Raw genomic sequence first — 12323 nt, 5'->3', positions numbered from 1 at the left:
TTGTAGGTTGTTTAATTACAAAATTTCTATCCCTTTTATGGACAAGATTTTTCTTGTCTGCACTTCTGACAGCTGACATTCTGGGGTCTGCCGGACACTACTGGCAATCACCAGTGTGTGAGTATCTGAGACATGTTGTATTCACTGGACACAAGTGCCATGCTTTCCTCCCATGTAAACAGGAGCAGAAAGAAAGGCACAGGGAAGACAAGAATCAATCCACTCTGATGTTTGACAGAGTCTGGATGGTACATTGGTAAATATGTAAAGCAGTCAAAATTCCCAAACAGCATCCTACAGGTGGTATTCAGCCATAAGCTGCAATGACAGACAAGAAATAGGAGCAGATGAGGTCTTAGGATGTGTCCCATGTTAAGTTTGGGAGATAGCTCAGCCTACCTTAACCTTCTTTTGTAGTCATCTCTGCTGCTCCTCACCATTTTAAAAAGCTGTTTCCCATATGGGGAATCCCAAGTTTTTCTCTTATGAACAGAACATTTCTTTAAGGTAGTAGCAGCTGAAGTACAGGCAAGGAAGGACGTAATTTTCACCATGACATATTCATCACATGACACCTTGATCTGCACCTCCATGTAAGTTTTGACTCCTGATCCACATCCCAGATGTGTCTTTGGATCTAATTTCTCAACTTTTTGTCCTTTCTTTTACTTTCTCCTCAAAGTATATGCACAGAATCATAGAATATCCTGAGTTGGAAGGGAACCTCAGGGATAATCGAAGTTCAGCTCCTGTCCCTGTGACAACATCTGAGGGACAGTGATTTGTATTAGTGCATAGGCCACATGCAGTTTTTAAATGGGCAGTTTAACATTCTTGTCAGCCAAGAAACAAGGATCCATAACTCCAAAACTGGGTTCTTTTACTGCTTAAATTCCATAAGATTTTACACTAGTTGTTGCTATTAAACCTGGTTTTACACACCTAGCTAATTAGAATGCTGTTTCTGGGTAAAAAGCCACACATGTATTGCACAAAACTGACTATTATGTAGTACTCTATGAATGGAATGTTGATTTTCCCTCCCCTATTTAGTCTATTTAAGTTAGTCATCCTCACTGAGGTCTCACTTTTCACACTAGCCATTGGTTTACAGGTCAGGTGGTTCTGTTATGTGTTGCTGTCTTTGAAATGAATTCTTTCTTTTTTTTTCTTTTTTTTTTCTGAAGGAGAACTGAAAAATCAAAAGAAAGCTGTGAGCAAGTTTGGGTCTTTTTCAGCCACCTTGGAAAATGGAATCCAGCTGTCCCTGAGCTATTATGGACCTACAGGGGAGGCAGCAGGTAAAGTAAGCAAATAGAAGAGGATATTTGAGAGCCATAGGGGAAATTTTTTTCTCCTTTTTTTCCCCCTTTATACACTCCTTAACCCAATAATTTGTTGTATGCAATTCTACCTTTCTCAGCAGCTGTTATTACATGGTAGGGAATTTTCATCAAGGCTCAAAATGAGACTAAATTGTCAAGAATATTCTATGATTCAATTTTCAAAATGGAGGGAAGTCTCCAAGCTTTTCTGCTTACTGTGAAAACAGAGTACTGCAAGTATTGTTATTAAGTAGCCCAGCAAAATCAGCCAATTAATTTGAGGCAAAGAAAATGTGATTTGCTGAGGAGTCTTCTTGGTTTTCCAAGAAATAATATTTTTGTAAACTTATATAGGCGATTATGGAACTTTCATTTTACTTTAGGAGTTGGACTTTAGGTTACAGTTGTGCAGACATAATGAGGGATTTCTCTCAGCCCTTCAATAAACACATTCACCAACTGGAAGCAATTGCTTCAGAAAACCACAGTGAAAACAGCATCTGCTTTTACCAAGAGCTTTTTGTTTCCATTACATTTGAAAGGCCACTGAAACTATCTTATGGAAAAAAGTGAAACCCTTCTCTGATCAGAAAATAAGTCCAGCATTTTTCAGCTCTTAAAATATGAAAACATTTAATTGAATGCATCTTTGTGTGGACTGTGGTAAACCATTCAACTCCAACACTCAGTTTTAATTGTTCAGATGTATTTTACAAATTAATTGCAAAAAAAAAGGCTTTTTAGAGTTGGGCCAAGGGAGCATTCACAAAAGTGGCCCACCAAAAACTTGGATTTTGGCATAAAAGAGAGACGTGTTTGATTGAGCACCTACATGTCAGATGTAATGTTTAGGCTTTTTCAAATTCACCATAATCATCCTATTCTACATTAAAATAATCCTTGCCATGTTGATCTTTAGAGCACTACTAACTGGCATTCTTTGGTTGCATGCAATTTTTCTGTAATTATTTGCTTATGCCAAATTCCCGTGGGTCTTTGTATCATAAGTGCTCAGAATAATTCTGACCAGAAATACTCAGATGATTCTCATGTGCCACCCATTCCTAATGCAGAATGGTATACCACGAAATCTGCAGTTTCTCTCCACTGATCAGTTAAATTGTGTGCAAATTACCCTTTTTCCCTACAGTACTGAAATAGTTTTCTGGAAACACTCTAATTCTCATTTTTCTTACTGTTTTTCAACTTTATCTATTTCATCCTCCTTTTAGGGAAGCTAAGGTGACAAAAGGCCTAAAGTTGTTTTTCAGCTTTATACAACTTTATTTTGGGAGGAAATGTTAGTATTTCTTTATGTTTTGAATTATTTGTTTTCTCCAGCAATACCAAAGGTTAACTTCTGATCACCTTACATTTATGTCAGAAATAATCTCCTTGTCTCTTTATGAATCTGGGACTGCTTGAGCACCTCCAGGGCTTTGGATTCTGGATACTATAGAACCTCTGCACTTGCTCTTTATGTCTTGACAAAATTATGAGAGTACAATTCCAAGTCCTAGACATGTGAATGTGTGTATAAAAGGAGGGAAACCTTCCTTAACAGACAGTCCTCTGAAATTTTACATCTCTCTCAAGATTTCTAAAGGCACTTTATCTCAGTCTTGACAATCCACTCTTTTTCATTGTTACCCTCAGACAACATGTTCTCATTTCTGGAGGCAACCAAAATAAAGGCATAGGTGAAATTTCTGTGAAAGTGAAGTGTCAGTTTGTTGAAATAATTACAGAAAGTGTAAGTTTGTATTTCTTTTATTTTCAATAAATTGTTTTGAAAGGCAACATGACTACTTCCCATTGACATGAGCAGCAGGCTGTCCTAATGCTTGGCTTGAAGAATTGCAAGAGTCTTATCAAGTCTAGATCGTTAGAATCTTTCTGAAGAATTATGGCAAAATAGACCTGTGTGGTACAAAATTTCTAGAGTCAGTCTGTGCTGGATCAGCCCATGATAAAGCATAACACAGTGATCATTTACTAGATACTAGATTCAGAATGTCTCCACTTCTAAGTATTCTGGAGGTAAAAGAGAATTTTAAAATTGCTTTGGTTTTTTTTGGTGTGACAACCAAGGGGCAACTTGTAGGAAGCAGTAGTTTCAAGATGTCTTTTAGGTTTATAAGTTGTCAGTCTGTGGAAATATTTTCTAAAAACTCTTATCTATTTAGTCCCTCTATCTGAAATAAAAAACTCCCCACAGAGGTTATTATTTCTAAGGTAAAATTTAGTGTACAAAATGTTTTTAAAAAATAAAATGTGACCATCTACATTTATGAAACTTAATTACATTGAAAATATTGCTTTTCCCTTCCTTAGATGATGAAACACGTCTTATGTTAGCAAGAATTCTGAACATCCCTTCTGTTCATCTTCCAACCGTAATTCCGACAACAGTTGCTCCTATTATACCAGGTCTGCGAAAAAAAGATAAGTCTGACACAAAAAAATCAGCAAAAGCTTCTGGTAAAGGGAACCGTGACAAATTAGCCCCTTCATCACCTGATGACCTGGTGCAGCAAGAAGAAGAAAAGGTCAGAGAAGAGACAATATCCAATCCAAAGAAACAAACAAAAATTCAAATACATGAACTTCTGTAAGAGAAACATACATTCTTTCAGAGGGCTTTGAGCTGTGCCTTTACAAATTCTTAACAGTTTGTAGTGCTCTTAAGGATATTTTTTACTCTTTCAGTTGTTCTCAGATGTATATATTGGCAGCTGTTAATGAACTTAGTCTTTATGACTCTGTGATGTAAAGCAGTGAGTCTGCCATGGCCCACATGGTTTTGTCAATTTTGGCTTTACAGTTACTGCTGTTACACTGCAGGTGATCAGAGGGCTGGAGCACCTCTCCTGCAAAGACAAACGGGAACAGTTGGAATTGTTCAGCCTGGAGAATAGAATGCTCCAGGAAGACCTTAGAGTGCACATTCCAGTACCTAAGTGAGGCTACAAGACACCTGGAGGGGGACTTTTTACCACAGCATGTAGTGACAGGACAAGGGGAAATGGCTTTAAACCAAAAGATTAAGATTAAATATTAAGGAAAAATTCTTGACTGTGAAGGTGGTTGAGGCACTGGAACAGATGCCCAGAGAAACTATGGATGTCCCATCCTTAGCAGAGTTCAAGGCCGGGTTGGATGGGGCTTTGAGCACTCTGGTCTAGTGGAAACTGTCCCTGTCCATGGAAGGGGGTTGGAACACAACAATCTTTAAGGTCTCTTCCAACCTAAACCATTTTATGATTATTAATATCTCAAGATATTAATTACAAGAACTGCTAAATTTTTACTTTATCTAAGTAGAATTTCCCTGTGCTTCCTGAAACCCATATTCCAAAGCCTAACCAAATTACTCTAAGTAAATTAGTGAAGACAGTTTTGCAGAATCTTGCTCTGTAAATTGGTCTTTCCAGCTGATAACAAGCCAGGGACCAGCAATTTGAGGAAGGTACTTTTGCCTTTAACTGAAGTACTTCTATCACAGTACAGGTCTTTGGAAAGAATGAATGAATCTTTGGAAAGCACATTCTGAATTTCTGTTCTGAAGTAGTTTTTAGTACCTCGTGGTTGAAGTAACACTGTGACTGTTGCAAAACAGATTCTGTGCATATCCACAAAAAAAGGCTCCTTACCTAATTTCAGCATGGAAAGTGGTGTAGAGAGTTGCCAAACAGCACTCAGCATAACATACAGCACTTGTGTGACACAAACGAACTCTAAAGAAAAATATCTCTATAATTAAAAATCTGTCAGGATGACTTCTAAACCAAAAGGCTTTTATCTCCTTGGTTTGGAATTACTGTTTGGAGCAACAGTTCTATAGAGACAGATCTGAGAGTTGTCATGGATCACAAGCTATCTGTAAGTCAACAATGCCATCTTCTTGTGAGAAGGCCAAAGACCACTGAGATGTGATTACAGAGGAGTATAGACTGCTAAATATGTGAAGTTATTTTTCTTTTAGTGCTGGTGGAGTCTCAGTTGGAGTATTGTGTCCAGGATACTACTGGATACTGCACTGCAAGAAAAATATAGGCCACACTGAAAGTTTTAAGGAAAGCATGAAGAAAGATTACAGGTCTAGAAAACTTAACCAGTGGGAAAGATTTAAAATAATTGATTTGGGTTTGTTTGATCTTTAGTTGAGAGACAGAATAGCCTTCTGTAAAACCTAAAAAAACCCCATCATCTCTTATATGAGCTCATATCATCATCAGAAGTATTTAGAAGTAAACTAATTTTCTTTAGTAGTCATCAAGTCAATCAATGGGAAAATGTCAATAAGGTTAATCAGGGTAAAGCTGTGGATTAGTTTACCAGGAAACCTCCAGCCCTGGAAATTTTTAGAATACATTACATTAGAATTTTTTGCTACTGGTGTAGTTATACTTGATTTTTTTTTTTTTACCATTAGACAGGGACAAGTAGGTGACAACTGAGGGTTACTTCTGCCCTATTCTGTGACTTCTACCTCATGATGCTGTGACTACAATCTTAGGGTATTGAGAGTAGCCTTAATTACCAGTAATATTATATAAATTAACTGTAAAATATACAGCATCTTTTATGCTGAAAAACAGGTGGCTAAATATCTGCCATTTCCACCCTATATTCCTATTCCTAAAAAGCAAGAATATGGGATAATACCAGGACAAGTTCTCTCTCTTACCTATGTGTGCAACCCAAAATGTTTTTCATCTTATGGCTACTGGCATAGTGCAGTCCATTTTTACATAGGTTTTTTAAGGAATGATTCTTCAAGTTGAATTAAAGAAGATAGCATAATCAAAGAAAATAATTAGTTTTTCCAATTCTGAATTAAAGAAGATAGCATAATCAAAGAAAATCATTAATTTTTCCACTTCTGAATCCATAAACTCTGAAAATGTTAAATGTGAGTGGTAAACAGCACTTAAAAAAAAAAAGTATTTTTAAAACGGAATCTGTACAGACTAAATCTGTACTCTAATTTTTTCGTTATTATTTTAAAATGTGGAATAGAATTTGATTAATTCTTTCTTCTGTAGATGGAAATGGAAGAACCAGTTCCCCAAACACAAGAGATGTCAGATGCTCCTGCTTTTCCAAGTTTGAATGTTTCCTGTCCCAATGGACTTGTATTAACTTTTCTTGGTGAAAGGTTTCAAGGTTAGTTTTCTGAGACACTGAAAAGTAAGGAATTTTAGAGAAGCTAAGACTACAGAAGAAAACTATTTCTTCATTGATGGGTTTAGATGTAACTTTAATGTTTTTAACATGTCAGAGTGCTAAGTCTGTGATAATGTCTATTTAATAGTATTTACAATATGAATAATATGGTTTTATTCAAACAAATATAAAATCTAGATTCACAAGTTGTTGAACGTAAAAGATTGAGGGCAAGGAAGTAGTAACCCCTAAAAGCCCTTGGGAGTCATGTTGAATAATCATTTGAATATGCATGTAGATTGGAATACTAAAGAAAAACAAGCAAACTCATTAAATAAATACATATATATTGAGGAATCTTGAGTGACAGCAGGCAGATGGTTCATTACCTGTATCTACACTACCTTTGCAAGCATATATACTTAAGTCCCCAAGAAAAAATGTTAATAATTTGGAAGATTTGGGGAAGAATTACAGGAATGATTAAAGCATTCTGATACATCAGAAGATGCATCTTTTAGTGAGCTCTTTTCACCAGAGAACTCAATTAAATTACCAAAGAAATGGTCAAAAGAGTGAGTGGTGCCAGCCTGGAAGTACAAAGAAACAGAATTTTGGTGGTAGCTTGTAAACACAGTATACAAATTTTATGAGGCTTGAAACTGAAAGCTAGGACTTTTTACTAGATTAAAGTTATACTCATTTGGTAAGAATGTTACACTGGTAAATGGTAAGAATTATTAAAATAATTAACCAAGGCTGTGATGGAGTCTCTGCTACTGGATGTTTTACAATCAGGTTTTTTGGTTGCTTTTCTAAAAGTTGCAATCAATTTCCAACAGGAATTATTTCACAGAAGTCCTTTGGTTTATGCCATCCAGTACATACAGAGAAAACACTCACAGTAAGCCTTTCTGCCCTTATAATTGGATTTCCTTTAGAAGACTAATGAGATATATGGATACTTTAAAGCTTCTGTGCCTGACAAATATTCTGCAATAATTATTTTTTCTGTGTTTTTGAAAATCAGTGTTAGGTTCATCTTTGCATGTTGTAAACTGTAGTAAATCTTGGGGTTTTTTTATCATGCTGTTAGGTTTTGAAGCAGACAAATGAGAATTTTGTTGTCATTTAGTTAGTTTTAAAAACAGCCGTGTACAGATGTCATTTAATGCTTATGTACAACAAATCTGTACAGCCCCATAAATGCGCTCTGATTTTTCTGCTATGAAGTAAAGAACATGCAGAGTGTTCTCAAACATACATAGTTTGGCAAGAAGCATAAGTTGAAATGCTGAGTAGAGGAGGTGAACCGAGCAATTACAGACACTTACATGGAGACTCAATAAAATTAGCATAATTATACCCCTTTTATTAGACTCAAAACACTGCCATCATTTAATCTAAGAAACTTACTTGCTCAAGCAGACAGATCATAGTACTTGGGTTTTTATACAAATTCAAGCTTGGTGAAACTCAGTTGGGGTTTTGTTTTCACCTTTATGGGCAGTTAGGGAATTTCTCTCACCTGATGTTAGTCTTCCAAAAGTTTGGCATCCATAATAAACCCATCTTCAAATTTCCCTTGTTTTCATTTGGAAAGACAGCCACCTTCACAAGAAGATGCAGAGTTTCTGAGTAGGTGACTGTTTTGTACTTTGCTCTAAAATCAGAGTCTATCTTTTACTCTCTGGATGATAGATTCAGCCAAGGAGGGTTAGTCTTACTTAGCTGAAGTTGCATATCTTCTGTTGACACCATGACGCTGGGTGTGTAGCACTGTTTGAATGTGTGCTATGCAGTATTAAGTAATTGAAAGTTTGCTTTCAGATTTGAAAAGTGAAGCCACTGCCACAGAAGCAGAGAAAGAGATGGTAGAGGAAAGTGAGAACAAAACAGATGAAGGAGAGAAGGAAGAGGTTATGCAAAGTGGAGAGGAGGAAGAGGTTACAAAAAGTGGAGAGGAGGAACATCAGGTTACAGAAAGTGGCGTAAAACACGAAGACACCAAAAGTGTACAGGCTGAGCAGCCTGCTCTGAAAATTCTGGTTAGACAGAGTTATCCCCAAAAGGTAAAAAACTCTCATCTTTATTCACCTCCAGCGAGGCAAACAGAACAAGAGGTGTCAAGAGTCATCACTAGTCATGGAACTGTCATAAAGTACCTAATGGATGGATCTACACAGGTATATTTAGTAGAATTCACTGTAAGGAGTACAATTTAGTGCAGTTCATTGTAATGGAAGGTGATTACCCTTAAACTTGTTTTTGTCTACTGAGATCAAGAAGTGTCCAGTTTGTAGATGAAGTAGTTAACTAATACTGAATTATGCAGCCATGTCAAGACTAAAACACTATTGGCTTTGTTCAGAGTCAGAACTGAGGGAAATTTAAGTGTGAAAATTTCAGGCACAAGAAGATTTTAGGCAACTTTGTGATTAGGAAATAGCTCAATATGGTTTGGAGAACCACATTCCTGAACTTAAGCTTCTGAAGTGTGGATTAGTTCAGCTTTGAGTATTTTCAGCACTATGAAAGCATTCATATATTTTTTTCAGTTTAAACACTCATATGAGATCCAGAAAAGGTCTGAACTGTTTTTCAGTCCTGCAGACACTTTCACGTATCCTAAATTTTTAGGGGAAAAGTCTGTATATTCCTAAGTACCTGCTTTGTTTACACATATTTAGGTTGTCTAGAATTTTGGTACAGTTTAGATTGTATAGGCTATCTTTGCAAATACTGTAATTGATCTACAAGCAAAGTTTTTTTTTTTAACTAAGACTCTACATGTAGTTAGCAAAGAGATAAAAAGAAGTCATTTAATTTGACTCAGAATCTGTCTAAATAATTCCTTATTTCCTGAATTTATTTTTCCTGTCTAAGTAGACCACAATGCCTAATGTAAGTTCTTTATATTTATTCATCACACTAGATGTTAAAACGTTTAGCCAGGATTCCTGAGAAATATATCCATTTCAGAAACATGCAGGGAAACTAACTGCTGTATGTCTATATATTCGCAACATACTGTTTCCTGATAGAAAAATGTAGATCTTATGTGCCTAAAATGGTTTTACAGCAATTTTTGTTTAAACAGATTATGAATGCTTCCTTTTTAATATTAACTTAATGTCTATGAATCATCAGAAATTTATTGGATATAATAAGCATTTAAAAAAGAAGACATCTTTAATTCCTTTCATATTTAACTCCTTAATTCCTAATTTCAAGAGTTGTTTCTATATGTTTACCATTTCTTTTCTACATTGTACTGAATAGAAATTAATTTAGGGATGGTTGGAGTAATTCTAGAATTTATCTGACACACAGAGAACATGCATATCAATAGTTGAGTGTAATGGATCTCAGAAACCAATTTGATGAAAAACCAAGACTTCTTTTGGTTAACTATCATAATGGCTAAAAAATTCAAAGTGGTCCTAGACATGTGGAATATCTCAGTACAGATCAATATGTCAATAGTGAGGCATTTTCACCACTACCAAAAAAAAAGGCCATTAACCTGTGGCCATTTAGTCAAAGAATAATCTTTACTGTTTATTTTTATTAGCCATTTTATTATTAGAATAGTCCCCATTAATTATACCCATGGAGTGCAGCAAATAGCACTCCTTCTGACAGTGACTAATGGGATGAAATTTAACAAAACCAGCTGTTGGATCCTACGTGTGGGACAGAGTAATGCCAGGCACCAGTACAAACTGGGAGAGGAGTCTGGAGAGTGTCCTGCAGGGAGGGCCCTGGGGGTGCTGGTGGGCAGCAGCTCAGTGGGTCAGCAGGGTGTGCCCGGGCAGCCCAGAGGGCACAAACCATGTCCTGGGGGAATCAAACACGGCAGCACAGTGGGGCAGAGGGGAGATCATCCACTGTGCTCAGCACTGGTGCAGCCTCACCCAGAGTGCTGGGAGCACCTCTGAGCACCACCACTCCAGAGGGATGGGAAGGTCCTGCAGCGTGTCCAGAGGAGAACAACAAAGCCAGTGGAAGGGATGGCAGGTACATCCTGTGAGGAGGGGCTGAGAGCTCTGTGCTTGTTTGCTTTGGAGACACAGAAGCTGAGGGTCGATGTCCTTGCTCTCTGCAGCTCCCTGACAGAGGAAGTGCAGAGGGAGGTGCTGATCCCTTCTTTCTGGGATCCACTGACAGGACACATGGGAATGGCTCAAAGGGGCACTAAGGAAGGTTCAGACTGGACATTGGGAAGCATTTCTTTACCAATACAGTGGTCATACACTGCAACAAGCTTGCTAGAAAGGTGTTTGATGCCCCGAGGTTGTCAGTGTTAAAGAGGCATTTAGTCAATGCCATTTGACAAGATGCTTTAACTTGGTCAGCCCTAAAGTGGTGGGGCAGTTGGACCAGGTGGTCATTGTAGATCCTTGCCAACTGAAGCAGTCTGTTCTATTAATTCTCTTTAAGATAGCTTCTTTATTTCTTGTATTAATCTAAGAGATTTTACATTTTTCCTCTCCATCATCCGCAGTATTCTAATGACTATTGCATTTGTGACACATTCTTTTAAGACTTTCTAGTGGTGTTTGAATTGACTTTAACCTCTAGTATGTCCTTGATTCTGTAGATTCTGTTTGCTGATGGCACAGTGAGTAGGAGCCCTGATTCTGGTCCTGTCCTACCACCACCTACAATGACAGGTAAAATACAACGCTTATCAGAATCAGAGCTTTTACCTGAGACCAGCACCAAGAAAGGTAACATTTCTTGTGTTTTGGATAGATATAAAGTTAGTAGGGCTGATGATGCTTAATAAAGAGCATATTTCTTTAGTCTGAAAAGTCTGACAGTGTGAAAATGCAATTTTACCTGTGTTCAGCTGCTGCACGCTGCTATGTTACCTTCATAGCAAATCATTTCTCTCCTACTCCAAATTTCTTATTCTTCTAACTTGGTAAGATTCTAATAAATAAAAAGTTGTGTAAGAGCTTCACTGGTATCAAAGTGAACATGAAGTCTTTTAAAAGAAATCTTGTAGCTACAGTAGTGTTAAATCCTTACTTTTGTCTTACAGTTTTTAGTCTTTGTATTAAGAAATGCTTCTCTCACAGACGATACATTTTTCTTTCTCACTCTATGCATTCCAAGGCTCCTACTATTGGTCATTATCATTATCATTACTATTGGTTGTATGAACTTGTGGTTGGTGGTAATATAGCCATTTTTATTATATTTTTATTTTTACTGAGAAAGAACCATATAATGTTTGGTTCATACCTCCGAGTGTAGTCCAAGATCACTGTCAGTATTACTTGTTCACAGAATAATTCTGACCTGTCATATTGACATACAATTTATTGGAAATAGGTGAATAAAAATTGCTGCCAAACAGAAAGGTGTCTCAAAAAGATACTCTTTGAGTCAAGTCCAGTCCTTTTTCTTAGGATATCCCTTTAGATAACTGCAAAGATGTTTGAGAACAACACTTACAAACCATTTTCTAATGCAAATTCTCAGAATCTGTGACCACTGTATGTCCTTTATTCTTTGTGTTTTATTTATGATCGCTTTTTCTCCTTCCCCACCTATCTTCTCCTCTGCTTATTCTTGATAAATTTCTAGTGACGAGTTTAAGCTCCTTTTGGTTTCAGGGTGCTTTTTTGCTAGATATTTGCTCTAAGTCTTTCAGCCTGCTCTCTGGACTATGGTCTTGTCTTTTGCATTCACTTAGTCTAAGTTATTTTTCCTGAATATAAGAGACAAGAGTTCTCTATGACATTCGTAATAACATCCCTCCAATTGCCTTTCATAATGTGATCTTCATCCTTTTCATCTAATGCACCATAGGACTGA

The 12323-nt window shown here is 36.9% G+C and overlaps 1 protein-coding gene across 1 annotated transcript in view; it reads left to right on the top strand.

Annotated features, from left to right (window-relative positions):
- The window catches only part of SPAG17 (sperm associated antigen 17), an 87364-nt gene that overhangs the window by 56482 nt on the left and 18559 nt on the right, over positions 1 to 12323 (top strand). Inside the window, exons 23-27 of the mRNA XM_088155865.1 lie at positions 1188 to 1301; positions 3660 to 3874; positions 6374 to 6494; positions 8325 to 8680; positions 11098 to 11227. Coding sequence (XP_088011991.1) covers positions 1188 to 1301; positions 3660 to 3874; positions 6374 to 6494; positions 8325 to 8680; positions 11098 to 11227 — 936 coding nt within the window. The remainder of the gene's footprint in view (positions 1 to 1187; positions 1302 to 3659; positions 3875 to 6373; positions 6495 to 8324; positions 8681 to 11097; positions 11228 to 12323) is intronic.

Source organism: Sturnus vulgaris, chromosome 2 (assembly GCF_052056855.1).
Source record: "Sturnus vulgaris isolate bStuVul1 chromosome 2, bStuVul1.hap1, whole genome shotgun sequence".
Lineage (NCBI taxonomy): Eukaryota > Metazoa > Chordata > Aves > Passeriformes > Sturnidae > Sturnus > Sturnus vulgaris.
Note: the sequence above shows the minus strand (reverse complement) of the source record. Positions and strands in the feature narration are given on the sequence as shown.